Below are 27016 nucleotides of genomic sequence, written 5' to 3' on the forward strand. Positions count from 1 at the left end.
GAGGCCACTCAAAAAAAAAAAAAATCAAACATCATACTGTCTATACGATGACCTTGACCTTAATCTCATCAATCTTATTCTATAAGGAGACTTTCAAGCGCACAAATTTCTACTCAAAACAAATTATATCGCCAGCCTGCTACGTCTACTCGACCAACAACTCAGATGGTCCAGACAACAAAGGCAACAAAAAGCTTCTGTGCCTTCTCAGTCCAGACCATAGCAGTCCTTTTGACTTTCTTCTGGAGAGCATATCCAGTATTTCTCAACCTTCACCTCAGACTCTAGCTATCAGGGGACAACTCATCCATTATCAATGCTGGACCCTTATAACTTCAGATCACTGGGTCCTGCAAGTGATGAGTCAGGGCTATGCCCTTCAATTGCCGAAAAGATTCCCGAATCATCCTCCAAGAGAGTCTTCAACTCCCAGGAAAAGACCCTCATTTGCCAGGAGCTCTTATCCCTACTCCAGCTTAATGCCGTAGAATAAGGTCCCTTACAGGAGAGGGGCAGAGGGTTCTACTCAAAGTATTTTTGCATACTGAAAAAGACCCGAGGTTTCCATCCAATTCTAGATCTCTATACCCTCAACAAATACTTGGTGAAGGAGAAATTTCAAATGGTCTCTTTGGGAATCTTATTACCTCTATTGGAGAAAAATGACTGGCTCTGTTCTCCAGACCTCATATACCCATCCTCCCAGCCCACAGGAAACCTCTTTGTTTTCCACTGGGAGCACAACACTATCAATACAAAATGCTCCCTTTTGGCCTGGCATCTGCACCCAGAGTGTTCACAAAATGCCTTGTAGTAGTGGCAGAAATCCTTCACTCATTTAGTTTTTATGTGTTCCCTTGTCTAGATGACTGGTTGATTAAAGTCTCCACACCTCAACAGGCTGGCCAGGCCATGAATGCAACAATTTGTCTGCTCAAATTTCTAGGATTCACAGTCAGCTACAATAAATCACATCTAAAACCCATGCAGATTCTGGAGTTCATTGTAGCCCTCTTAGACATGTCCCAAACTCAAGCCTATCTGCTTCAACAGAGACTCAATATTCTACTTCAAATTTGTCAGAGGGTCTCCTCATATTGTTGCATAAAAGCACAATAATTGCTACAACTTCTAAGCCACAAGGCCTCTATAGTACATGTAACTCTATTTGCCCATTTATATCTCTACTATTCCAAGCACTGCATCAAAAGATTTGACAACTGATGCTTTCATGATTGGATAGGAAGCCCATCTACTCAAACTTTGCCAGGAACAAGCCACCATGATTCTAATAGCACCTTAGTGGCCACGACAATCATTCCCTTTCCTCGTACAGCTCAGTGTTAAGGAACTCATTACACTTCAAATCTTTCCTACCTTGCTGACACAAAAATGAATGGTCTATACTCGATGGCATCTCACTCTCAGCCACTAAATACCTTAACAACATCTACACCAGTATCAGCCATCATTGAAGCCTCTAGAAAGCCATCTACTCAGTGCTGCTCTCATTTCAAATGGACTTGTTTCACAATCTAGTGCAATAACAAATCTCTAGATCCAATCTCTTGTCCTCTTCCATCGGTCCTGGACTACCTTCACATCTCTCTGACTCTGGTCTAAAAACTAATTCAGTCTGAGTTTATCTCAGTGCTATTAGTGCTTTCCATACACGGCTAGAAACATGATGGCAGATAAAGGCCAAATGGCCCATCTAGTCTGCCCATCTGCAGTAACCATTATCTCTTTCTTTCTCTGAGAGATTCCATGTGCCTATCCCAGGCCCTCTTGAATTCAGACACAGTCTCTGTAGCCACCACCTCTTCCAGGAGACTATTCCATGCTTCTACCACCCTTTCTGTAAAAAAAAGTATTTCCTCTTAACTTCATCCTATGCCCTCTTATTCCAGAGTTTCCTTTCAAATGAAAGAGACTAGACTCATGCGCATTTACACTTCTCCCTACTTATTCGTGGGGGATACGGGCAGAGCCGGACCGCGAATGGCAAAAAACCGCGAATATCCGGCTCTGACCCACCCCCGCCTCCCTTCCGCCTTCCCCTGGCATCCTGGCCTTACCTGGTGGTCTAGCTGGTTTTCGGGCCAGGAATGATCTTCCTACGCTCGTACTCCCCACAGCCATTTCCTAATGGCTATTTGCAATGGGCAGGAGCGTAGGAAGATCACTCCTGCCTCGAAAACCAGCACTCCCAACCGGCAAAGCGCACTATCCCGCAAGCCGGAATTCAGCTCCTGCGCACTACCTCAGACAGGCGCACGCCCGATGCCCGAACTCAAACGGCCAGAAAACAATTGCTCCCTCGTTCCCCGTGCCACCGATACCTCTGTGTCTACAGCAGAGCGACTGTCCCGAACAACGAGGCCTGCACAAAATGGAACACAAAGCCCAAATGACTCACCCAGCTATCCTGCATGACACAGCCAGGTAAGGCCGGAATGCCGGGGGGGAAGACAAAAATGTTTGGGTTTTTTTCCTTCTCCCCCCCCCCCCCAAAAAAAAAATAGTAATTATGTGGAATCGCGAGTAGGGAAACCGCGAATGGGGAGGGGGATGTGTACATTATGTAGGTATTTAAATGTCTCTATCTGCAGATGTGTTATTGCTTTGTACTGTTCTGTATGCTGTTGGCTTGCTCAATAAAGAAATATACACACAAAAAAAAGTCTCTGTTATATGTCCCCTCTCACGCCTTTCCTCCAAAGTATACAGATTGAGATCTTTAAGTCTGTCCCCATAAGCCTTATGATGAAGACCACATACCATTTTAGTAGCCTATCTCTGGACTGACTCCATCCTTTTTATAGCTCTTTGAAGGTGCGGCCTCCAGAATTATACACTATTCTAAATGAGGTCTCACTAGATTCTTATACAGAGACATCAATACCTCCTTTTTCCTACTGGCCATACCTCTCCCTATGCAATCTAGCAGCCTTCTAGCTTTCGCCATCACTTTTTCATCCTGTTTGGCCACCTTAAGATGGAACTCCTCTCGTATAAGGAAAGGCTAAAACGGTTAGGGCTCTTCAGCTTGGAAAAGAGACAGCTGAGGGAAGATATGATTGACGTCTACAAAATCCTGAGTGGAGTAGAACGGGTACAAGTGGATCGATTTTTCACTCCGTCAAAAATTACAAAGACTAGAGAACACTCAATGAAGTTACAGGGAAATACTTTTAAAACCAATAAGAGAAAAAAGTTTTCACTCGGAGAATAGTTAAGCTCTGGAACACGTTGCCAGAGGATGTGGTAAGAGCTGATAGCGTAGCTGGTTTTAAGAAAGGTTTGGACAAGTTTCTGGAGGAAAAGTCCATAGTCTGTTATTAAAGACATGGGGAAGCCACTGCTTGCCCTGTATCAGTAGTGTGGAATAATATTGCTACTCCTTTGGGTTTTGGCCAGGTATTAGTGACCTGGATTGGCCACCGTGAGAATGGGCTACTGAGCTTGATGGATCATTGGTCTGACCCAGTAAGGCTGTTCTTATCACATAAAATCACACCCAAGTCGTGCTCTTCTGTACATCTTTTAGTTTCCAGATTCGTGAAAGGCCTTCTCCATATTAGGCCTCCAATTAAACCTCCTACACTGGTTTAGGACCTTAATTTTGTACTTTCAACTCTTGATAAAGCCTTCATTTGAGCCTCTCTAAAACATCTCATTTAAAAAGTGATATTCTTTGTAGCTATCATATCTGCTTGTGTCAGAGAATTTCAAGCACTTGTATCAGATCCAGCTTATTACAAGATTCTACCATGACAGGATAGATCTTTGAACTCATACAAAATTCCTCCTGAAGATTGACTCGGAATTTCATCTAAGCCAATCTATATTTCTCCCTATCTTTTTTCCAAGACCATACTCTCATCTTGGTGATGTGGCACTACATACATTGGATTGTAAGCATGATTTTGCTTATTATTTGGATCCCACCAAACCTCACAAGACTTGAACTCAAATGTTCCTATCATTCGAACCTAACAGACTAGGAGCTCCTGTCACAAAAAGAACTATCTCCACTTGGTTGACAGACTGTATCTCCTTATGCTGTACTTAGACTGGGCTGATGCTTGAAAGCCATGTTAATGACACATAAATTTTGAGCAATGGCAACTTCAGTAACTCATCTACATTCCACTTCTATCCTACATTCCATTCTCACCTAGTTTTCAATTCATATCTTCATATCCTACTACTATCTAGAGATTCATTCCAGAAGGGATAGTCGGTTCAGCCAAATAGTTCTACAAAATTTATTTTCCATTTAGAAGTCAACTTCCCTCCAACTGTGTTGGTTTTGCTAGGCTCATAGTAGTTGTCAATAACCCTCTTCTGAAAGGCATGAGCCTGGTAGCTAGAGAGTCCATATGTGAGATATGCTGCCTGTTTATCCTTGGATAAAGCAAAGTTACCTACCTGTAGCAGGTGTTATCTGAGAACAGCAGGCTGATATTCTCACAACCCTCCCACCTCCTTTGTTTGGCTTCTTAGCTTTGTAACTGAACTGACGGTTCTGTGAGCCAGGAACAGGCGGGAAGGCACTTGCGCATGCACAGTACAGGCAGGTCAAGATGGATGATGTCACCCACATGTGAGAATACCTTCCTGCTGTCCTCGGATAACACCTGCTACAGGTAAGTAACTTCACTCCCTACTTACAAAAGATGTTTGCTCAGGTTAAGCTAGTTGATTCTATAAGAAATTGTACATGGATGCTTTTGGCATGTGTTGGATTGCTTTGCCAGATAGGGCATGTGCTCTAATAAGAATGTGTTCCTATGCAGTGTTCATCCCTTACTGTAAGCTGTTGTATTTCCTTGAGCATTAGGTGGTGTTGAAAGACATACTTTTTTTAACACCTCATATAGCCCTCACATTTGAACCTCCCTACTTACAAAAGATGTTTAATATAATTTCCTTAACTAGCTTCTGTTTAGATTCTGCAATGCTGTTTGTCCAGGCTGTGATATCTGCTTTCTTCTCTACTCCACTGAATCCCTTTCTTGGAAGCGCTATATTCATCACTTCATATGTCCGTCCAGTCAAATTCTGGGAGAGAGACTACAAGTGAGTGAATCCTAAGCAGTACTGCTTGTATTAATGACTATTTAAAAACATGAGAAAATCTATGCAGAGTCGGACCAAGGTTCATTGAGCGCACATCTAATCTCCGATGGAAGCCAAACCCAGTCATAAGTACACAGTAGATCCTAACAAGACATATTTCTTTTTAGCTCATTTCCAGGGATGAACAGTGGCTCTCCAAGTCTATCTGGCTAAACATTTTTATAAACGTTTCTCTGAGAATTTGTCCAAACATCTTTTGAGCACTTCTTTAGTTAGTCTTGATCATATCCTATGGCAACAAGTACCACAGTTTAATTATACGCTATGTGAAAAAAAATTCTATAATTTTGTTTTCGATCCACTAGGGGGAAAAATCAAATGAACTGATGCTTTTCAGTACTGTTAGGCTAAAGTTCCCAGAAAACTGCCTCTCTCTTTTTTTTATTTTTTTTTTTTTTAAAGGGCCTATAATCACGAGAACTGGTAAGTCCATTATTTCAGTGGTACAGTTCTGTGTTGCCATGTAGAAAATATGTGATGAAAACTTTTGTGTTGGAAGAAGCATTAAACCTCTGGACTCTGGCATCTAATGCTGAAGAGTTTTATGAAAATAGAGCACTTCCATAGGGCTTTGCATCCTACCACTGTTGAAAAAAAGAAAAGTAGAGCAGTGTTTCCCAAACTTGTCCCACAGCCAGTTGTGTTTTCAGGATATCCACTAAGTGAAAATGTTGAAAATGTTTGGTGGTGCTGAACTCATAATTCACAATAAATTTCCCCTTACTGAACAAAGAAAATAAATTTATCTGATAGTGCAGATTCATGAAAGGCCTTCTCCATACTAGGCCTCTGATTATTAACGTTTATCTGTCTTTTATTTTGTTTTAAAACTTATGTATGTAATATTTTGTAAACCATTTAGGCTTTGAAATTTTTAAAATAAAATAATAAAAAAACCTCCTCCACTGGCTTGGTACTTTAATGTTGTACTTTCAACTCTGATGATGCCTCAGTTTGAGCCTCTTTCAACTTCATCTCTTAAACATCTCACTTGGAAAGTGATATTCCTTGTAGCTATCATATGTGCTCGTTGAGTCAGTGAACTTGAAATGCTTGTATCAGATCCACCTTATACAAGATTCTACCATAACAGGGTAATTATTCGAACTCATCTTAAATTCCTACTGAAGATTGTCTCAGAATTTCATCTAAAACAATCTCTTAGTCTCCGTCTTTTTTTTTTCTAAAACCACATTCTCACCCTGGTGAAGCGGCACTACATATGTTGGATTGTAAGCGTGCTCTTGCTTATTACTTGGATCGCACCAAACCTCAAAGGACTTAAACTCAACTATTCCTATTATTCAATCCTAACAGACCAGGAGCTCCTGTCACAAAAAGAACCATCTTCACATACTTTTAGTTGACAGACTATATCTCCTTTTGCTATGCTCGAGCTGGGCTGACACTTGAAGGCCGTGTTACAGCACATAAATTTTGAGCAATTGCAACTTCAATAGCTCATCTGTGTTCCTCTCCTATTGAGGTTAGTTGAGGTTTGTATGTGTGCAATACTGTTGAACACTCAAAATCTCAAGAAATGCACTAGAATTTCAATATCATATAATCAAAAGACAGTCCACCACACAGTGTAAATGTTCAAATCACACTATGTTCCTCAGAATGCCACACGATAGAATTGTGTGGTAGCAGTCCTCACTGGAACTTTTTATGATGTGATATTTTGAACAAGTGTGCAACTATTTGCATTTTAAGTTATAATAATTTATAAAGTGTCAGTGCTTATTTTTATATAAAACATGATGATCACTGTAAAGTTATTCAATGCATAATGAGTAACTTAGCTTTTAAACCGGATCTGCCTTGTTCCCCACCGACGCGTTTCAATATTTCCTCAGGGTCGGGAACAGAGAGAGCTGAAAAAAATATAAATAGATCAGCAAACCGGTAAAAAAAAGTATTCAAGCTAAGAAACAATCATAGGTATGATATATTTACCAGAACTATCCGGGATTTTAGGAAACGCTAATTCTCTATAATTCTCGCCGGAGCTGCAATATGGCTGCGGCGTTCAAAGTGGAACTGATAAAGTCACTCCCCCTGTCATATGACTCAATCTGACCAATGAACTAACTGACAGATCAAAGATGTACGACTCTAAATAAAAAAACTCTGAATGAACCTACTTTAGAAAGATTGTGAGCCCACCGGGACAGAGAGGGAAAACTGCTTGAGTACCTGAATAAATGCATGTAAACCGTTCTGAGCTCCCCTGGGAGAACGATATAGAAAATTGAATTTAAAAAAAACAGCAACAGCTAAAGGGAGTCATGTGACGGAAGTCATCCAATCACTCGTGAGATTGAGTCCATGAGGACTCATGGTGTTCAATTCGAACATCCAGCGAAGTTCTTTGATATTTAGCTTATGTTCTATGTTACGGCACCTCTAGTCCGGCATTGGTCATTACTCAAACATAAAATCATTGACTTGCGGTGGCGGATCATAGACACAGTACATGTGGGGTGGGAGGGAGGCAACATAGAACATAAGCTAAATATCAAAGAACTTCGCTGTATGTTCGAATTGAACACCATGAGTCCTCATGGACTCAATCTCACGAGTGATTGGATGGCTTCCGTCACATGACTACCTTTAGCTGTTGTAGTAGGTTCATTCAGAGTTTTTTATTTAGAGTCGTACATCTTTGATCTGTCAGTTAGTTCATTGGTCAGATTGAGTCATATGACAGGGGGAGTGACTTTATCAGTCCCACTTTGAACGCCGCAGCCATATTGCAGCTCCTGCGAGAATTATAGAGAATTAGCGTTTGCTAAAATCCCGGATAGTTCTGGTAAATATATCATACCTATGATTGTTTCTTAGCTTGAATATTTTTTTTTACTGGTTTGCTGATCTATTTATATTTTTTTCAGCTCTCTCTGTCCCCGACCCTGAGGAAATATTGAAACGCGTCGGTGGGGAACGAGGCAGATCCGGTTTAAAAGCTAAGTTACTCATTATGCATTGAATAACTTTACAGTGATCATCATGTTTTATATAAAAATAAGTACTTTATAAACTTTATAAATTTATAACTTAAAATGCAAACAGTTTCACACTTGTTCAAAATATCACATCATAAAAAGTTCCAGTGAGGACAGCTACCACACAATTCTATCGTGTGGCATTCTGGGGAGCATAGTGTGATTTGAGCATTTTCAATGTGCCTCTCCTATTGAGGACATCTGCAAAGCAGTCACCTAGTCTTTAGTTCATACCTTCTCATCCCATTACTGCCTGGAGATTCATTCCAGAAGGGATAGTCAGTTCGACCAAACAGTTCTATAAAATGTATTTGCCACTTAGAAACCAACTTCCCTCCAACCCTGTTGGTTTCACCAGGCTCATACTAGTTTTGGGTAACCCTCTTCTCAGAGGCATGAGCCTGGCAACTAGGTAGTCCATTATGTGAGATATGCTGCCTGCTTGTCCTCAGATAAAGCAAAGTTACTTACCTGTAGTAGGTGTTATCCAAGGACAGCAGGCAAATAGTCTCGCAACCCACCAACCTCTCTATTTTCAGAAAGCTTTTGATAAAGTTCCTCCTGCGCAAATGCTCAAAGCCTTCTGGTCTCGCTCTCTCCGAGATTATCTCGGAGCATGCGCAAATGCTCAAAGCCTAGTCCAGCCCGGCAGAGGAAGAAGGAGGATCTCTCTCGCACCGCCCGGCCCAGCCCAGCCCAAACCAACGAGGGAAGATCTTCGGGCACTGGCACTGGCACATGCTGTGCATTGGTGCTGGTGCCGGTGCCGGTGCCCAATCGGGTAAGAGTTGTATTTGCAGTGCTGGGGGGGATGTAGGATCGCGGGGGAGGGGGGTGACGCGAGTGGGGGGGGGAGGAGGATGCCGGATCGTAGGGGGAATGCCGGATCAGATTATCTCAGATCAGAGGGGGAGGGGGGGTGACGCGAGCGGGGGGGAGGATGCCGGTTCGGGAGGAGGTTTTAGCATGCGCGGTATACGCGTGCGCATGCTATATTAACATTACATAAATTTGTGTTCCCCATGTGGTATACCCGTGTGCGCGGTATATGAGTGAAAATATGGTAGTTTTTTTTAATAGAGTTCCAATTTTTAACAAAGTCTTCATCTAAAAACATTTTGGGCTCTTTTGATATATGAAGACCTCTTGGGATCATTTTTACTCTGCAGTTTTCAAATAGTGATGCATGAAGAAGTTCTGCTCAAACATCACTTAATCAACTGTTTTCTCCTAGCGGTCTGCCTGATACATATTATCCATCATGTTGAAGATCAACTCTTTTGGGAGTATATCTCCATTAGAACTTAATTGTCTCATGGGTGAGTGGCCTCAAACAAGTCAGCAAGACAACAAATGAGGCAAGGCTTTACAAAATATGTTGAAAAAGCAGAAATACTTAATATAGTTGTATTTATTCTAGTAATGAGCCCTTGAAGCAGAAATTCTTATAATACCCCTTACAAAGCCGCAGTAGAGGTTTCTACCATGGGCTGGCAAGGTAAATGCTCTGACTCTTGTAGAAGTCCTATAAGCATCAAAGCTTTTACCCTGCCAGCCTGCAGTACAAACCTGCAGTACTAGGTTTGTAAAAGCCAGCATAAATCTTGTCGTTGGTGTACTATTTTTAATTTAGTACATATGGGTGTCCTTGAGGACTTGGAGAAAGACCTGTTATAGATAAATAACTGATTTCCCTTTGCCCTGTTTCCCCTCATCTTGAAAGTACTGAATTTGACGAAAGTATGTGTGTTGTGAAACAATGTGCATTCTCTCTTTTTTTTTTTCTTCTTTTTGTTTTAAGTTCAAATCATCTTTCCACAAATAAACAAGAAAAGCAAAAATGTGTGTTATAAATTCTGTATGTTTGTTGGAATCTGCCTAGAAATGTTGATAGAGTGGAATATATATTCTCTTACCTATAGGGAGTATAGACAATTTTCAGACACCTCATTTGCACAAATAACCATTATCCGTATATAAATGGTGCTTGAAATTTGTTTTCTCCACTAGCATTCAAACTTTGGTGCAATTAGAATTATTTATCCAAGCTCTGTAGAATCTGCAAATGCTTGCCACTATTCAGATGAAAAGTGTTTCGTGTTTTTCAGCACCAAGCGTGTGGACCATTCAAACACAAGATTGGCATCCCAGCTTGACAGAAATCCAGGTAATCTTCACTAACAGCACCATGCACAAATATGAAATGAAATTCTTTAAAGCCTCAAGGTTGAATATTAAATTCCTACAATTCCAATTAATATTACTATGCAGATCAAGTTTCAAGTTTATTTAAAATTTATTATACCGCCCACTCAAGCTTTCTAGGCGGTGTACAAAAATGGCATAACAATTAAAATGCAATATTATCAAAAACAAACCGAGGGAAAAGTCAACTTAAGGACAAGAACAAACGGGAACAAAAGGGGAGAAAGGATTGGAACTGCAATGATAAAAATAAAAAAAAGAGAAGACTTAAGGGAAAAAACAAAAGGATGGGGACTATAAAAGAAGTCTTTTTAAAATCTGAATCTAAATCATCCTTAAAAGGACAGATGAATGTTAATATCTTATTGCCAAGAGTTAAAATGTTATAACATTTATTTCTTTATTAAAATCTAATCTAATCTGTTATTTGTGCATCGCACAATCAGTAATTAGACTCAAGTCAACTTACATCAAGAAGGAATTACGTTGGAACATGAAAGGTTCAAATAGGAATGGAGGAATTTAGAGGGATTTGAGATTAGGGCAAAACCTAGACATAATGGAATTTCTGAAAGGGAGGAGAAGGAGGGAAAGAATCAGGAGAGGTTGAACTTAGAGAGATCAGCTATCAAAAAGAAGGGCTTTCAGTTTCTTCCTAAATGTGGTGTGGTCAGATTCTTTTCTGATACGCATTATCCATATCACAATTACACCATGTAACAGTCTAGGAGAGGGTATGAAGGAGGGAGAAGGGTGGTTGGGAATATTTGTTGTTTGTGATTTCAGTGAAACGTTGGAGAATTTAGCTGATGTAAATTTTTTCTTCGATATTAAAACCCGATTATAAGTTCCAAAATTATAGTAAAAAGAATATTATAATGAATATATACTGTATGGTTTAGTCATATATAGGGCTCCTTTTACTAATGTGCGCTAGCATTTTTAGCACAAGCAGGAAATTACCGCGCGCTACACCACGTGCTACGCTTCTAGAACTAATGCCAGCTCATTGCTGGCATTAAGGTCTAGCGCGTGCAGCAATGTAGCGCGTGCTATTCTGCGCATTAAAGCCCTAGCGCACCTTAGTAAAAGGAGCCCATAATCTTTTTGTTTGAAATGAGAGAGGTAGGTCACCCCCCCCCCCCATAATTTATATTTCTTCAGTATCTGTACTATTCATTGATTGTTCAGTTCTATTTTTTGTGAACCGCCTAGAACTGTGTGGTGTGGCAGTATACTAGAATAAAGTTATTGTTATTATTATATGTCAGGGATCTCAAAGTCCCTCCTTGAGGGCCGCAATCCAGTCAGGTTTTCAGGATTTCCCCAATGAATATGCATTGAAAGCAGTGTATGCACATAAATGTCATGCATATTCATTGGGGAAATCCTTAAAACCCGACTGGATTGTGGCCCTCAAGGAGGGACTTTGAGACCCCTGTTATATGTGTATCAGGCTGTATGCACAGTAATTAGCTCATCTTTTTTCTCACAGTATATGACTGACTGCATGGCAAAATGGCAAGTTTCTTCTGCCCTGCTAGAAAGAAAGCCAGGCTTCCCTGGAACTATAAATTGAGCTGACCACAACTGTATACTGTACTTGTCAAGGAGCTGGAGAGCCTTGCCTGATTTGCCATTTTGCATGGAGGAATTCTTAACATTTTTAAAGCAAAAGCAGCACTACCATTCTTAATTTTCTGCTTCATAGAATTCTTTTCTTTAGCAGCTTTTTGTTTGTTTATTTTTTACACGTGGGTCTTTTTTTAACCATATCAGTAATGATAAAATGATAGTGCTAAACCCCGCCCCCCCCACCCAGCAGCCTAAAGAGGAAATGGAAGTCTGTTCAAAAGTACAAAGTAACTTGGCTGTAGCTCCAGGTTAGAAAGGACAGACTGTTATATGAATGGGCTCTTCTCAGCATCATGACCACCATAATTGGTACCTGTGGAAATTTCTTGATATATTCAGAACTGAATACAGATACAAAATGGGGGAGAGGGATTGCTTTGCCAAACTGGTCAGAAGATTGCATTTGTCATTTTGTATGTGACCTAACCGCCATGCCAATTAAACTGTTCTTGGTTGATGCCATTTTATGTGAAGTCTTGATCTTCAAAGAAAAAAATAGACCTACAAAATCATGGATACAGTGCAGGACTGGCTTAGCTTGTCTGCTTGTCATGCAGTCGGTTGAGGAGCTGGTTGAGATGAGCAATGAAAGTTGGTCCTCGAGGACTGCAATCCAGTCGGGCTTTCAGGATTTCACCAATGAATATGCATGAGATCTATTTGCATGCACTTCTTTCATTGTATGCTAGTAGATCTCATGCATATTCATTGGGGAAATCCTGAAAGCCCGGCTGGATGCGGCCCTCGAGGACCGACTTTGACACGTGTGCATTATAGTAATATTTGCAAAAGCTTGTGTAGAGCACTTCCCTAAACTAACATCAGTGAAAATAATTCAAGTATTGTCTTTTTCAGTTGTCTACAATGTTGCTGCTTCAGGAATTTTTATTTTTAAAATGATAAAAGCTATGAGAATTAATGAGCAATTCAGCATTGTTTTTACTGAAGGTTAACCAGCTTCTTGAGAGAATGTCTGTCTTTCAACATTGATTTTCTAAATGATTTTAAAACTTTTGAGCTTTTGTGGAGGAAAATGTTGAAAGTAGCTTTTTCTTTAAGGAACATGAATAAGCCATTTTCTGTTACGGGAATGATCTTGTCTTTAAGAAATAGGTCACTTTCTCAGTATTTTTTCCTTATTCTGTACTAGAATTATAATTGCATTTTTAAAAATGTAAAGATTATGTAGGGTTCAAAGTTCTTCCTGTATTCTTATGATCCAATAGATTTTAATCTGTTCAGCCATTAGCTTAAATCATCCAAATAAGTTGGGCGCTAGGTATCTTTGACTTCCACAGAATATGCTAATCACTTAAAATTCATTTATATATTTCTCACAGGCCAAGAAATTTCATATTTGAGTACATCTGTATGCTTAGCATATTATGGATAAGCTATAATTTTCAGGTCATTAAAGTTTTGGTTAATTTATTTCTCCAGGTTCTGATGACAATAACCTCAATTCAATCTTTTATGAGCATTTGACCCGCTCCTTGCAACACAGCCTATGTGGAGACCTTTTGCTGGGCCGCTGGGGAAACTACAGCACAGGGGACTGTTTCATTCTGGCATCTGACTATCTCAACGCACTTGTGCATCTTATAGAGATTGGCAATGGTTTAGTCACCTTTCAGCTGAGGGGGCTTGAATTCAGAGGTAAAGCATTAATACCTTTGTCAACCCTTTAAAGGCCTGGGTAGATACCTTCAAAAGGTTTTGCTATTTTATAATAATCATCTTCTGTTCCCCATCTAAGCCTCTCAAAAGTAACATGATCCTGGCAAGCTGAAAATATAATATACTGTATAGTGGGAGGAGGAGAGTAATTTTGGTTTAATTTCCTAGTAATCAGTTGAATATGCATACTTTGGATGAAGGGTGTATTTGGCATTAAATATATTTGACTGGTAAGGATGCACTATAAACTGATTATAGCTTTAGTTTTCTAGCTTTCGCATGTCATTATGTCCAGCTTTTATTTGACTAATACTTTATCTGCACTTTTGTATGTATTGTGGAATTCATTTTAATTAGGAACATAAGAAAAGCCTTACTTTGTCAGACCAATGGTTCATCTAGCCCAGTATCCTGTCTTCACAGTGGCAATCCAGGTCACACGTATCTGGCTAAAATTCACATAGCAACATTCCATGCTACTAATCCAGGTCAAGCAATGCCTTCCCCCGTGTCTTTCTCAATAACAGACTATGGGCTTATCCTCCAGGAATTTGTCCAAACCGTTTTAAAAATTAGCTACATTAAATATTCTTACCACATCCTCTGGCAACAGGTTCCAGAGCTTAACTATTCTCTGAGTGAAAAAATATTTCCTCCTATTGATTTTAAAAGTATCTCCCTGTAACTTCATCAAGTGTCCCCTAGTCTTTGTAATTTTTGATGGAGTAAAAAATCAGTCCACTTATCTACACCACTCAGGATTTTGTAGACTTCAATCATATCTCCCCTCAGCCATCTCTTTTCCAATCTGAAGAGCCCTAACCTTTTTGGCTTTCCTCATACGAGAAGAGTTCCATCTTGGTTGCTCTTCTTTGAACCTTTTCTAGTTCCACTATATCTGTTTTTGAGATAGGTGACCAGAATTGAATGCAATACTCAAGGTGAGGTCACATCATGGAGCAGTACAGAGGCATTATAACATTCTTAGAGCCAGATTCTCTAACATTCGCGCTAAAATACGATAGGCTGCTGTCATGGCCGTAAATGTAATGATTTGAAAAATGAGTTATTCTCTAAAGACCATACATGCAAATGAGGTTCGCAGAGGGTCACTAAGTTTACATGGGATGAGTCGCTGGTGATAGCGAATGGCATATGCGCAGAATACACCTCGCAAATTTTTTTTTAAAAAGAGACCTCCCAAATTGAAGATCAGCAGGCAGGATTCCCATTTCCTCTCGTCACCACTGCTGGGGACTCTGACAACCCAACATTCAACTCCCCGACAGTAGGAGGGATGCCCACTCCCTCTCCCCCACCCCCAGACAACCAAACACCCGACACCCTGGCAGCAGGAGGGAACCTTAGGTGTCAGGGACTTGGGCCCTGTCCCGGTGCATCCTGGGATGCGCCAGAGAGAAGCCTAAGGCTGGTCCAGACACCTAAGGCCCCTCCCATTTTGTAAAAGTTACCTAGTGTAAGCCCTGTCCTTTAGAGTCACCCTAGTCAGCTGCCTAGCGTGCACTTTGATATATGAAAGCAGGTTGAGTGCACAGTATGTTTGTTTTAGGGCGTAGGCAAGTACTGGAGATTTCCCCAGGAAGCCAAATAAGACTTCGTCCATGTACCCTACCCACTGCACACTCCTTCCTTATAAAGTCTCAGGTCATGTTGTTAGATGTGCTCTGAGCTATAAGTGTTTACAGAGGAACTTGATGATTGGGACATTAAGAAAAGGCAGTAACAATGCAGATACTTTAGAAAATATTTATTCTTCTCTTTTACAGTATTTCACCTTAGTAGGTGAGGCTCTGTGACGAATCCTCTCATATCTCTCTTTAAAACTTCTCTTCAATCTTACATACAGCCAGCATAATTTTAGAGGTTAAATTGGAAAAGATTTGCAGATCTCAAAAAGGTGTCTGGGCTCAGAACCTGCCTGTCTGCAACAGTAAAGACAAGTCGTCACCTTCTTTGCATATAGGGCCCACATCTTCTGTATAGATAACTCCATAATACCCATCCCCTCTAAGACCTAAAGCCTAATATCTCATATTACTTTGTCAAACTTAAAATCGCCCTCTCTGGCCCTTCTATGTGTTTGGTTAGTATCATAATCACATTCCTCATATTACAAACCCCTGTTATGCCCTCATACAAATTCTGTCTTATTTTTATCTGTCCAACAGAATTATCAAGAGCAATTTTGTGTCTATATTAAGACATGCTATGGGTCCATTTGACCCCCATCTCCTTTGGGTCTCTCTGCTTTTCCGTAGCACTATGATTAGTTCTTGCATCACCTCTGGTAAGAGATTCTCCTGCCAATACACTGCTGTCATATCTTTTAAGGACTACCATGAGTTAAAATTGTAGTATCTTGTAGAACTCTGACTCAAAGCTATCTAACCCAAGACCTTCCTAGCCTTTAATTTCTGATAACTGCATATACCTCTACCTCCCTAATTGCTAATTTGCAAATCAACCTTGGCTCCTCTCATACCTTAAACCAGTGGTTCCCAACCCTGTCCTGGGGGACCTCCAGCCAGTCGAGTTTTCAAGATATCCCTAATGAATATGCATGAGAGAGATTTGCATACAATGGAAGTGACAGGTATGCAGATCTCTCTCATGCATATTCATTAGGGATATCTTGAAAACCCAATTGGCTGGGGGTCCCGCAGGACAGGATTGGGAACCACTGCCTTAAACCACTGCAAACCCAAGCAGAATGCCTCCAATATTTGGTACATGTGACTCCCACTTACCATAGAACTTTCTATAATGCTTCTTCTCTCCTCTTGCTATTGACTCTTCCCACTCTGTCTTTGACCCCTTTAATAAACACTGGTTTCTGTGTTATCATTAAATTAGCTGGAAGCCTTCATATTTTATTTTTATTCAAGTACAGCTGAAATCTGTAATATTGCAGTGGCTTGATTCACATAGAGCAATTGATTTAATGATGCACTGGCATTGTATAATATCTCCCTCTGCTCTTGGGTTAATCTTGCTATATGCTTAATCTGCTTCTCTACTATTCTCTTAAGTGCAGTATTTTCACATCCTTTTTTTCCCTACTTCTTGCTAGTGTAAGCTGTTTCTCCCCCTTCCATAACAAAATGGCACGGGTCTCTTGCAGGTTAAACTCGAGATACTCCCTCCGCTTTCCCTCAGATGTCCTACAAACCATCCACTACAGTACAAACCATATGCATTCACCATCACCTTCTTCCCATTTTTGATTTCCCAATTCCACATCAAGCACCAGTGGCACATGTTCCCTACTTTGCTGTCCTCTTTGCCAAGAACAGTCCTGATGTTAAGACATGATCTTGAATAACTATTGTGAATGTATGAGTAGAAAGTAAACTCTAGGATTCCCAGATATCCAGCGATTCCAGGTGCTTCATTACCAAATTTACACCCTCCTCTCCTTTGGAGCATGCTCAGTTTGCACATCTTCATTCTATCAGATACTGTGTCTTAACACCACCTAATATCTGGAATGTGCAATAACATGAATGATAACATTCCCCCCCCCAAAAAAAAAAACAAAAACAAAACACCCAAATAAATAAATAACCACCTCTAATAAATGTTTGGGACATACTGCACAAGAGCATTTTACAACCATACAGTGTACCCAGCTTGATTGCACAGCACTCTCATCTATTTTCAATATTGCTGACTCCATCTCAACTGGAAGCTTTTTATGTACAAGTTGGCTACTACTCATTGGCCTACTGGAAATTCATGTATTCACCACACTGGCTTATCCATTTTCACTTTCTTAAGCTTCCGATGCTCTGTTGCAGGCAGATGTTTGCAGAAGTACAATATACATTTTTAGTTTATTCTGCAGTATTTTTTTCTTTTGATTGGGAAGTATATGCCATCCACATTAAGCATAAATACAATAACTTCAGCCATCCATTCTCTGTTCACACTTTTTTTTATCTTGTTGAGAGTCAATCCTAGATTGGCCCCCTGCCATAAATCAATGGGCCCAGTATTTTTCAATCTAAGCAATGCACCCTTCCCTCCCCCCTCCACACCCCCAGTTTCCTGCCACTCTTCTATAATGTTCTACCATTTTTACCTTCTGTAGTTTCTTCTCCCTCCTCCACACTTCTCTCCTCACTCACCTACTCATTTATTCCTCTATTCATCCTAGTATAAACACCCATACTTCCATACCTCGCAGTGTCCAAACACTACCATCATTTGGTGCATCCTGGATGAGCTTAGCAGACCACCCACCTTCCAGCCCATAGCTAGAAACTCCAAACTCTTTCCCGAAACAATTATACCAAATCTTCCTTGCCATAATTTTTCTGACAACCCACACTTGAGTCTTTTTACTGTGTGGTCAAAATGTCCTCATTGAGGGCTCTTCTCCCCGTGCCCTCTTGTGTTGAGTCCATTAAGCTAGTTTCTCCCCTCCTTGCACTCCCCATTGATCCAAGAAGGGTTAGCACCTTCACATCACACAAAATATAAAGAAAACAAAATGAAAAATAAGATAATACCATTTTATTTGACTAATATATTTTTCAAATAGTTTTCAGTGCCTAAACCTTCCTCGGGTTAGTATAGTATACCGCTCTTATAGTTTCCTGTCCTGACCTAAGGAAGGGGGTCTTGGTCTCTGAAAGTTAGAAATGTATTAAAATTAGTCCAGTCAAAGGATCACTTATTTCTATTTTCTGTTTATAAACATTTATTAGCACAGTTAAGAAAAAAAAAAGGAAACTTCATTTTTTTACCTTTATCGTTTTCTGCTTTCCTCATATTCTCTTCTCTCTTCCTTCTATCCACCATCTTTCCTCTTTCTCTGTCATTTCCTTTTCTTATATATGGCATCTGCCCTCTGCCCCTTCCATCCAGCATTTCATCTGCCTCTGTTGTCTTGGCATTTTTTCTTGTTTTTGGGCTGGCCCCTTTCCTTTTTTTCTTTCTTTACTAGGTTTGTCTCTCCATTCCTTCTCTACATTTGTCTGCCACTAAATTTCCTGTTTATGTTTTTTCCCTACTTTTCTCTGTTTATATCTGCCCATTTGATTTTACCCTCATTCTTCATTTTTTTAGTCTCCTTTTCTACCTCTCATCTACCTACCAGTTTTTCCCAACTACCTCTATCTATTCTCCAGCACTCCTATTGCTGCCTCTTTCTCTCGTCCTCCAGTCGCCTATCGACCGATTTCAGTTTTACTCTTTATTGAGAAAGTAGTATTAGATCAATTAGTCCAGTTTGTGGGAAAAAGTAGGAGACTTAAGACCATTGACCATTTTCAGTATGGATTAAGGACAGTACATGAAGTAGAAACTTTAATATCTACAAGTCATCAAATTAGAAGGGAGATGGATAAAAAAAAACACCCCAATCGCTAGTCCTGAATTTCCCTTCTGTGTACTCATCCACTCAGTTCTGATTTAGCCTCCAGCGCATCGCATTTCCTCACCATTAAATCTTCATGTCCTTGTCCTCATCTGCTGTTCTCCCACCCCCTAGCCCAGCCGTCTTCTGCTCTGTTCTCCCACCCACCCAGTTAATAGTCAAAAATTGGGAAAAATTTCACTCTTTTGAACTTCCATTTTTGGTGGGAAACAGTATGCCTTTATTAACGATATAAAAGTAATTTAGCTGAAAGATCTGGGAATATTGTCCCCTTTATAGATATATGGGGCCCTTTAGAAGGTTTTGTTAAGCAATGTGTGTGATTGTATGAATGACCTACCAGACAAATGGCAGGAAGGTGAAGGATGGGGTTGGGTAAGGCAGGGATGGGAGGATAAGAAATTGATGTGTTTTTGCTCAGATTTTCTTAATGTATGTATACATATGTTATGATCGACTTTGTCAACACCTGGACTCCATATTTGAACATTTTGTTCCCTATGAATCATAGCCATATCCTGAATAGACTCCAATTGTATTCTGGTATACCTGTTTGACATCTAATTCCCCGTCTGTGTACTGTAGTATTTCTGTTGGTGGGGGTGGGAGGAAAAGGGGGTGGGTGGGGTTCCTTCTGTGGGGTAGGGGTGTTGATCATGACCGTGGAGGACATAACAGTCCAGTCCTCTGCGTTAGTTAGTTTCTATTGTAAACCTTGTCTTATGCTTTTGTTGTTTCTGCTGTTGTCACTGTTTAATAAAAAGATTTAAATATAAGAATTGCATTATTCTGTAAGATGTTAAAATTTAATAAAGATTGAACTAAAAAAAGAAAGCACTAAAAACAAGCTGCTTCGGCTGGTCCCTGTTGTGTCCTGCCTCATGAGACGCACCTTCCTGTGTCCATAAGTTGGACACGAAAGAGGGAATGCTTCCAGGGCCAGCTGTGCAGTTTGTTTGCCTTTCTGACACTGCTGGCAGCCCACAGGATTAGGAACGAGGGAAGCGCTGAGGACCCTGGTCATTGGAACTGGGGTGGCAAGTCATTTTGGGGAGTGGCATTTGGCAACCTGTGCCACCCCCTAGTGCCGTTTGAGCGCACGATGGAAGGCTTGGGTCCGCAGACAGTAAGAGAACTGCAAAGTAGCCCCTTCGGGACTGCACCCAGGGCGGACTGCCGCCCTTGGTACGCCTTGAAATGCCGCGAGCATGGTTTTCTTCACTGTTGTGCTCTTTATTGCTTCTCTCCAGGCACTTACTGTCAGCAGCGGGAAGTTGAGGCCATCACTGAAGGGGTGGAGGAAGATGAAGGGTTCTGCTGTTGCGAGCCTGGTCACATTCCTCACATGCTGTCCTTTAATGCTGCCTTCGGTCAGCGCTGGCTTGCCTGGGAGGTCTTGGTTACAAAGTATGTTCTGGAAGGATACAGCATTACTGACAACAGTGCTGCCTCCATGCTTCAAGTGTTTGATCTACGGAAAATACTGACAACATACTATGTCAAGGTATAGCACCCAGTTGTCTATGAATGTACTGAAAGTATAACCTTGAATAAATTCCAAAACTACTCTTTTAGAACACTGTCTGCAAAAGAAGGGTTCACAGCTACACAAACAGGTGCTAGAAAATGCAGAGACTATATGTATAGGGCAGACATGGGCAACTCCGGTCCTCGAGGGCCGGAATCCAGTCGGGTTTTCAGGATTTCCCCAATGAATATGCATGAGATCTATTTGCATGCACTGCTTTCAATGCATATTCATTGGGGAAATCCTGAAAACCCGACTGGATTCCAGCCCTCGAGGACTGGAGTTGCCTATGTCTGGTATAGGGAATGGAATAGCAGATTATTGGTTAGAACAGGGGTAGGGAACTCCGGTCCTCGAGAGCCGTATTCCAGTCGGGTTTTCAGGATTTCCCCAATGAATATGCATTGAAAGCAGTGCATGCAAATAGATCTCATGCATATTCATTGGGGAAATCCTGAAAACCCGACTGGAATACAGCTCTCAAGGACCAGAGTTCCCTACCCCTGGGTTAGAACATCAGGCTGCTTCAGAATCTTCTTCCCACCTAGTCACTTCTTCTGATGTTACTTCCAGCGAAACCACCATATCATTCTCTCATGCTTGCAAAGCTATATGCGGGGCAAGATTTCTCGGAGAGGGCAGGAACCAACAAGCCTTGAGCCTGCACAGATGCTCAAGTCCCTGCACCAACCCAGTGCATAACTTTGCAAGTGCCTGCTTGGGAAGCAGGTAAGAAATGAATAGCTGGTCATTGGGTGGTTACAGGGTGGAGGAGAAGGTGAGAAATGTCTGTGATGGGGAAGGGGGGGGAGTAGCAGGTTGAGGGAAAAAAATGCCGATCAAACCAAGATCACAATTTTTGATTGTGAGCCCACCGAGACAGATAGGAAAAAATGCTTGAGTACCTGAATAAAGTCATGTAAATCGTTCTGAGCTCCCTTGGGAGAATGGTATAGAAAATTGAATGAATAAATAAAATAAAGCTTTATAAATTACCCTCTTCATGCATTAAGTCACCTACATTTAAGTTGCTTTTCTCGTGATGGTGTGCATTTTTTTCATGTATGTTAACTTATAACGTTTATGAAGTTTATAATTTTTCTGTAATGACCTATGGGTAGAACGCAGGGATGGATTTGTTCTGTTTATTTTATCTGTATGTTTGACTTGGATATAGAGCAGAATGTGTTCATTTTATAAGTAGTTGAATGCGTACACTTCTAATTTCTGCCCTACTTTAGGGCATTATCTACTATGTCACAGCCTCTTCTAAGCTGGAAGACTGGTTGGCCAATGAAACTATGCAGGATGGGCTGCGCACTTGCTCTGACCGCAGTTACGTTGATGTAGATCCTACGTTTAATCCAAACATTGATGAAGATTATGACCTCAGACTGGCAGGAATATCCAGAGATAGTTTCTGTGGGATTTACCTCAACTGGATTGAATATTGCTCCTCAAGGAGAGAAAAGGTATGTTTCCAAATGGGGACTTGTGATATATGTATATTCCTACACTTAAGCTGAGCAATTGTGTAATGATAAAACAATCATGTGACAGTGCTGCATACGGTGAGACCAGCAAAAACAAAAGGTGACCCAAGTTTCCACAGGAGAAACGGTAAACCAAACAAGACAAAAAGTCTCAGAATCTTTAAATAAACCCGATTCTGTAACTGACATCCATGTTGGGTCCATGGAACACAATTTGTGGTTTTTAAGCCTTTTTCTGAAGAAATAATAAAGAAGGTTTTTACATTGTTGTTTTCCACATTTTTTGTCGTCTTTGGTTCACAGTACTGCATACGTCCAGTATAACTATAAAAATATTATGAGCACAACACAAAAGGTTTGTTGCCTATAAATGCTTGTTCAGCTTTAAAATTCATATATTCTGTAATGTTGAGTATTGAATGAGGTGGCACCTACAATGGTGTGCAAAAATCTGAAACCACTTCTGAATTTTGTATTCTTTCAACTTTCTGACCTTTTATTTTAATTTCTTGGTTGACCCAATAGATTTGTCTGTGTACCGTTTTGGGATAAATTTGACTATTAGAATCTACTTTTTAAAATCACTTGTTTCTAACTTTACAATTTTGTTGATACTGGAACATAGCTACCATAACGTTTACAGATTATGCTTCAAAACTGGATCAAGACTGTACAATCAGCATGCGTTTTCTGATCAATCAAGAGGCTGTTTTTATCAGCCAATCATAGGCCAGATGTCTAGGTAACAGGGCAGCTATAAAAAGTGAAGGCTTTTTGGGTTTCATACACTTTCTGCATCAACTATAAACAAGACTCGGAACCTGACTTTGCAGGAGCATGTTCGTGTGTCCATGATAAGCAAAGAAGGATTTTTGTGCTGCCATATTGCTATCAAAGTTGGCTGCAGTTACAATAAAGATTCTACAAAATAAGAAAGTGATGGGTCAATAGTAGACAAGCTGTGGTCCATTCGTCCACATGCATCAATATCACGTCAAGATTGTACACTTTTAACGTATTTCATTGACCAATTGCAAGTTGACCTCACCTCAGCTGTGAGTGATCAGATGAGTTTCATGTCAAGTGTCAGCTCATCAACAGTTCGTTGCCAGTGCCTGCAGTTTGGTATGCGGGGTTGCAAAGCACACAACAAGCCACTGATGATTGACATCCAAAGGCACAACCAGATAGCTGGGCGCAGAAGCACTCAAGCTGGACTTGTAAAATGTGGAAAAAGGTGCTTTTCAGATATGAAAGCACCTTCTGCCTGTTTGGTAACCAGGCAGGCCCACACCTACGTGAGGAGGTTTCCTGGAGAGGAGTTCAAGCTTGAGTGCCTCAATCTCACTGTGAAGCATCCTTTGAAGGTCATGGTCTGGGGCTGCATGGCTGCCAATGGCGATGGACGTCTGCACATCGTCTATGGAATGGTCAGCAGGATTAAGTACATCACAATGTTGCAAAAGTGCATGGTTCTATCAGCTCAGCAGTTGTTTCCAGGCCAGTTCTGTTTCAAGATGACAACGCACCTTGCCATCACTCCAGACAGGTGATCAACTGGAAGCGTCAGAATGACATCAAGTCAATCGTCTGGCCTGCCCAATCTCTGGATCTGAATATGATCAAAAACTTGTGGCGCAAGGTGGCCTGGGAGATACCCAAGATACATCTAACATCAAAATATGAATTGATTGCAGGCTAGAACATGTCACCCATGATCACCACATCAAAGTGGTTCACAATGCCGACACGGTGCAAACAGGTGATCAAGAATAGAGTGGTTCACCAAATACTGAGCCATCACTGGCTTTTTCAAGGCCATCTACATGAATTTGAAGGAGGGCCCTGATTGCCTTAGAAGCCTAAGACCACTCCCCATGCATCACATGATGCACCAAGGAAGGAAAGCCCCCCTATTTTAGATCGGCGAGCCTTGAAGGTGGAGGAACCGTGCTTCGATCTTCAGGATCGAAGGCCTCCTGGTGCCGTGTTAGTTGGGGGTCATCAGGGAGGGCAGTCATTGGTGGGGAGGGGGCTTTTTCTTTTTTAATGGGGCAGATATTGTGCGAGTGTAACACGCACAGCATCTGTGCCCATTAAAAAAAGAAAAGAAAAATTTCCTGCCCTGAACAGCCGAATGACAATGGGAGGCTGCTTTTGGGGCTTCCTCTGCCTCTCAGCTATTCGGGCTTCCCCTGCCAGCTCTGCACATGTGTAAAAGTTACTCCCACAGCAATCAGTCGGACGGCAGAGTCAGGGATTACAACGAACCTCCATGTGAATCATTTGCATTCAAACCTTTTAGTGCATGAATTGCTCTTTTTGAATCGGCCAAAAATCGGATCGGAGCAGACCCACACGGTCTTATTGATCCTCTTTAGTGCATCTAGCCCCCAGAATCTTTCTTGATGTCCGCTTTAACAGCCATTAAATCTACTGATAATGTATTCGGTGTCCTCTGTTTGTCCAGTGCATAATCCCAACTCAGCTCAGAACAGAGTCCTGCCAAAGCTGCCTTTAACATCTTGTCTAAACATGGACATTTCCTTGTTAAGGTCTTTAAAACGAGCAGAGAACATCTTTTTTCAAAATCTCCCAGGTGTCTTCTCCCATCTGCCGGTTGTCATCATCCTCCAATTCTGAGATATCTGCCACTATGTTTTTCCTAGCGCATGTGTCTGCCAATGCATTTTGATGATCACCAGCTTCCAAAGTATAGGAAAACATTTCCAACTTTTGCTTGTAGACATTGTATAGCTATCATATAGAGGAGCTTACCCACTACCAAAAAATGCACTGTGGGGTTGAAGAATAGTGAAAAGTACTGAACCCCTTATGGCAGCCATCACGAAGCGTGATGTCACTTCCTCGCACCCACATTTTATTGTTTTGACATTTTATTTTCCATGTAATACTGTACAGATGTGAACACAAAAGGCTAGATGCAGCATTTTTTTCTTCAGATGAGCCATACCCCTATAATTGTCACCAGTTAATGCATCTCAAAGTGGTGTTCTAGCTGGATTATAGGTGGGTAGTTTTCAGACACTCTTATCTGGATACCCTAGCACAGGAGTGCTTATTGTCGGTCCCAAAACCTGACTGAGTTGCAGCTGTTGAGGATCAACATTGAGCACCCATACCCTAGCATGTACCCAAGCATTTGAAAATGGCTCTTATTTTTTACAAATGTGACGTTCCTCTGATTTTCGCATGCCTGTAGCTTTTTATTTAAAATAATAATTAGCAAGAAAGATTCTTCAGATTTTCTGTGGTCTGCCAGACTTAATGTTTAGGTGCAGGAGAAGTGTAATATTTATTATTCTTAACTTAAGGTATCCTCTTTTAGATAAATCTTCCCATACATGCATGCTTTATGCTTCCTGTACACAATCCACGCATGAGATTACATTCAGACTTTCTGTGATGTCAGGGCTAATGAGATGCAAAGAATATGGTCCTTGAAAGTCTCTCGTTCTGAGCTTCATGATAACCTAAATCCAGATCATTATTGGCATGTAAATGTCAGCAGGTATTTGTCTTACTTTAGGATTTTTTTTCTCACTCTGATATAACTAGCTTAACGGGGATGTTTCATGAGTGCATATGTTAATACTTCTCACTTTGATCTGTCATTCCTTTCAAGCGGCTGGATGCAGGTAAAGACTCAGCCCTGGTGACTCTTTGTTATGGACTCTGTGTTCTCGGAAGGAGAGCTTTGGGAACTGCTTCTCATCATATGTCCAGGTAAATGAATGAATTTATTTTGAGATAGGGGTGTGAGAAAACTCAAAGAAATAGGGCAAGTTCCTTTGCATATAAAAGCTTAAATTTTTTGTTTAAAAGTTTCTGAGAATTCCTTAAGCTAACATATTTATAGCCTTATTTTTCATTGCTGCCAGCTTGAAATATAAAAAAAATTGTCTTCATCTTTGGTGCTCAGAAGTGCTTTGTATATCAGCTTTGTATATATACACTCTTTCATCAGACTATATACAGATTCACATTGTAATAGCATAAGAATAGCCTTACTGGGTAGGACCAATGGTCTATCAAGCCCAGTATCCTGTTCTCATGGTGGCCAATTCATGTCACTATTACCTGGTCAAACCCAAGGAGTAGCAATTTTCCACGCTACTTATCCAGGGCAAGCAGTGGCTTCCCCCATGTCTTTCTCAATAACCAACTATGGGCTTTTCCTCCATGAAATTGTCCAAACTTTTCTTAAAACCAGCTACGCTATCCGTCCTTACCACAACCTCTGGCAATACGTTCCGGAGCTTAACTATTCTCTGAGTGAAAAAAAATTTCCTCCTATTGGTTTTAAAAGTATTTATCTGTAACTCCGAGTGTCTCCTAGTCTTTGTAATTTTTGACGGAGTGAAAACTCGATCCACTTGTACCCATTCTACTTCACTCTGGATTTTATAGACTTCAATTATATCTCCCCTCAGCCGTCTCTTTTCCAAGCTGAAGAGCCCTAACCTTTTAAGTCTTTCCCCATACGAGAGGAGTTCCATCTCCTTTATCATCTTGGCTGCTATTCTTTGAACCTTTTCTACTGCCGCTATATCTTTCTTGAGATAAGGAGACCAGAATTGAACACAATACTCCAGGTGATACTGCACCATGGAGCGATTCAGAGACATTATAATATTCTTAGTCTTGTTAACCATCCCCTTGTTAATAATTCCTAGCATCTTGATTGCTTTTTTGGCCGCTCTCGCACATTGGGCAGAAGATTTCATTGTATTGTCTACAATGACACCCAGATCTTTTTCTTGGGCTCTAATCACCAAGGTGGACCAAACATTTGGATATGGGAGGGGCACTAGATTTGGCGTACTTGGATTGTAGCAAAGCCTTTGACAAGGTTCTGCAAAGGCAGCTGATAAACTAAGTGCCCTCGGTATGGGACCTAAAA

At 40.9% G+C, this 27016-nt stretch overlaps 1 protein-coding gene across 1 annotated transcript in view; it reads left to right on the forward strand.

Annotated features, from left to right (window-relative positions):
- Positions 1-27016, forward strand: part of PCNX1 (pecanex 1) — a 311984-nt gene that overhangs the window by 251139 nt on the left and 33829 nt on the right. Inside the window, 6 exon segments of the mRNA XM_033952015.1 lie at positions 4956-5085; positions 10262-10320; positions 13434-13649; positions 20322-20575; positions 21841-22071; positions 25739-25839. Of these exon segments, the coding sequence (XP_033807906.1) occupies positions 4956-5085; positions 10262-10320; positions 13434-13649; positions 20322-20575; positions 21841-22071; positions 25739-25839 (991 nt within the window).

This window comes from Geotrypetes seraphini, chromosome 7 (assembly GCF_902459505.1).
Source record: "Geotrypetes seraphini chromosome 7, aGeoSer1.1, whole genome shotgun sequence".
NCBI classification, from domain to species: Eukaryota; Metazoa; Chordata; class Amphibia; order Gymnophiona; family Dermophiidae; genus Geotrypetes; species Geotrypetes seraphini.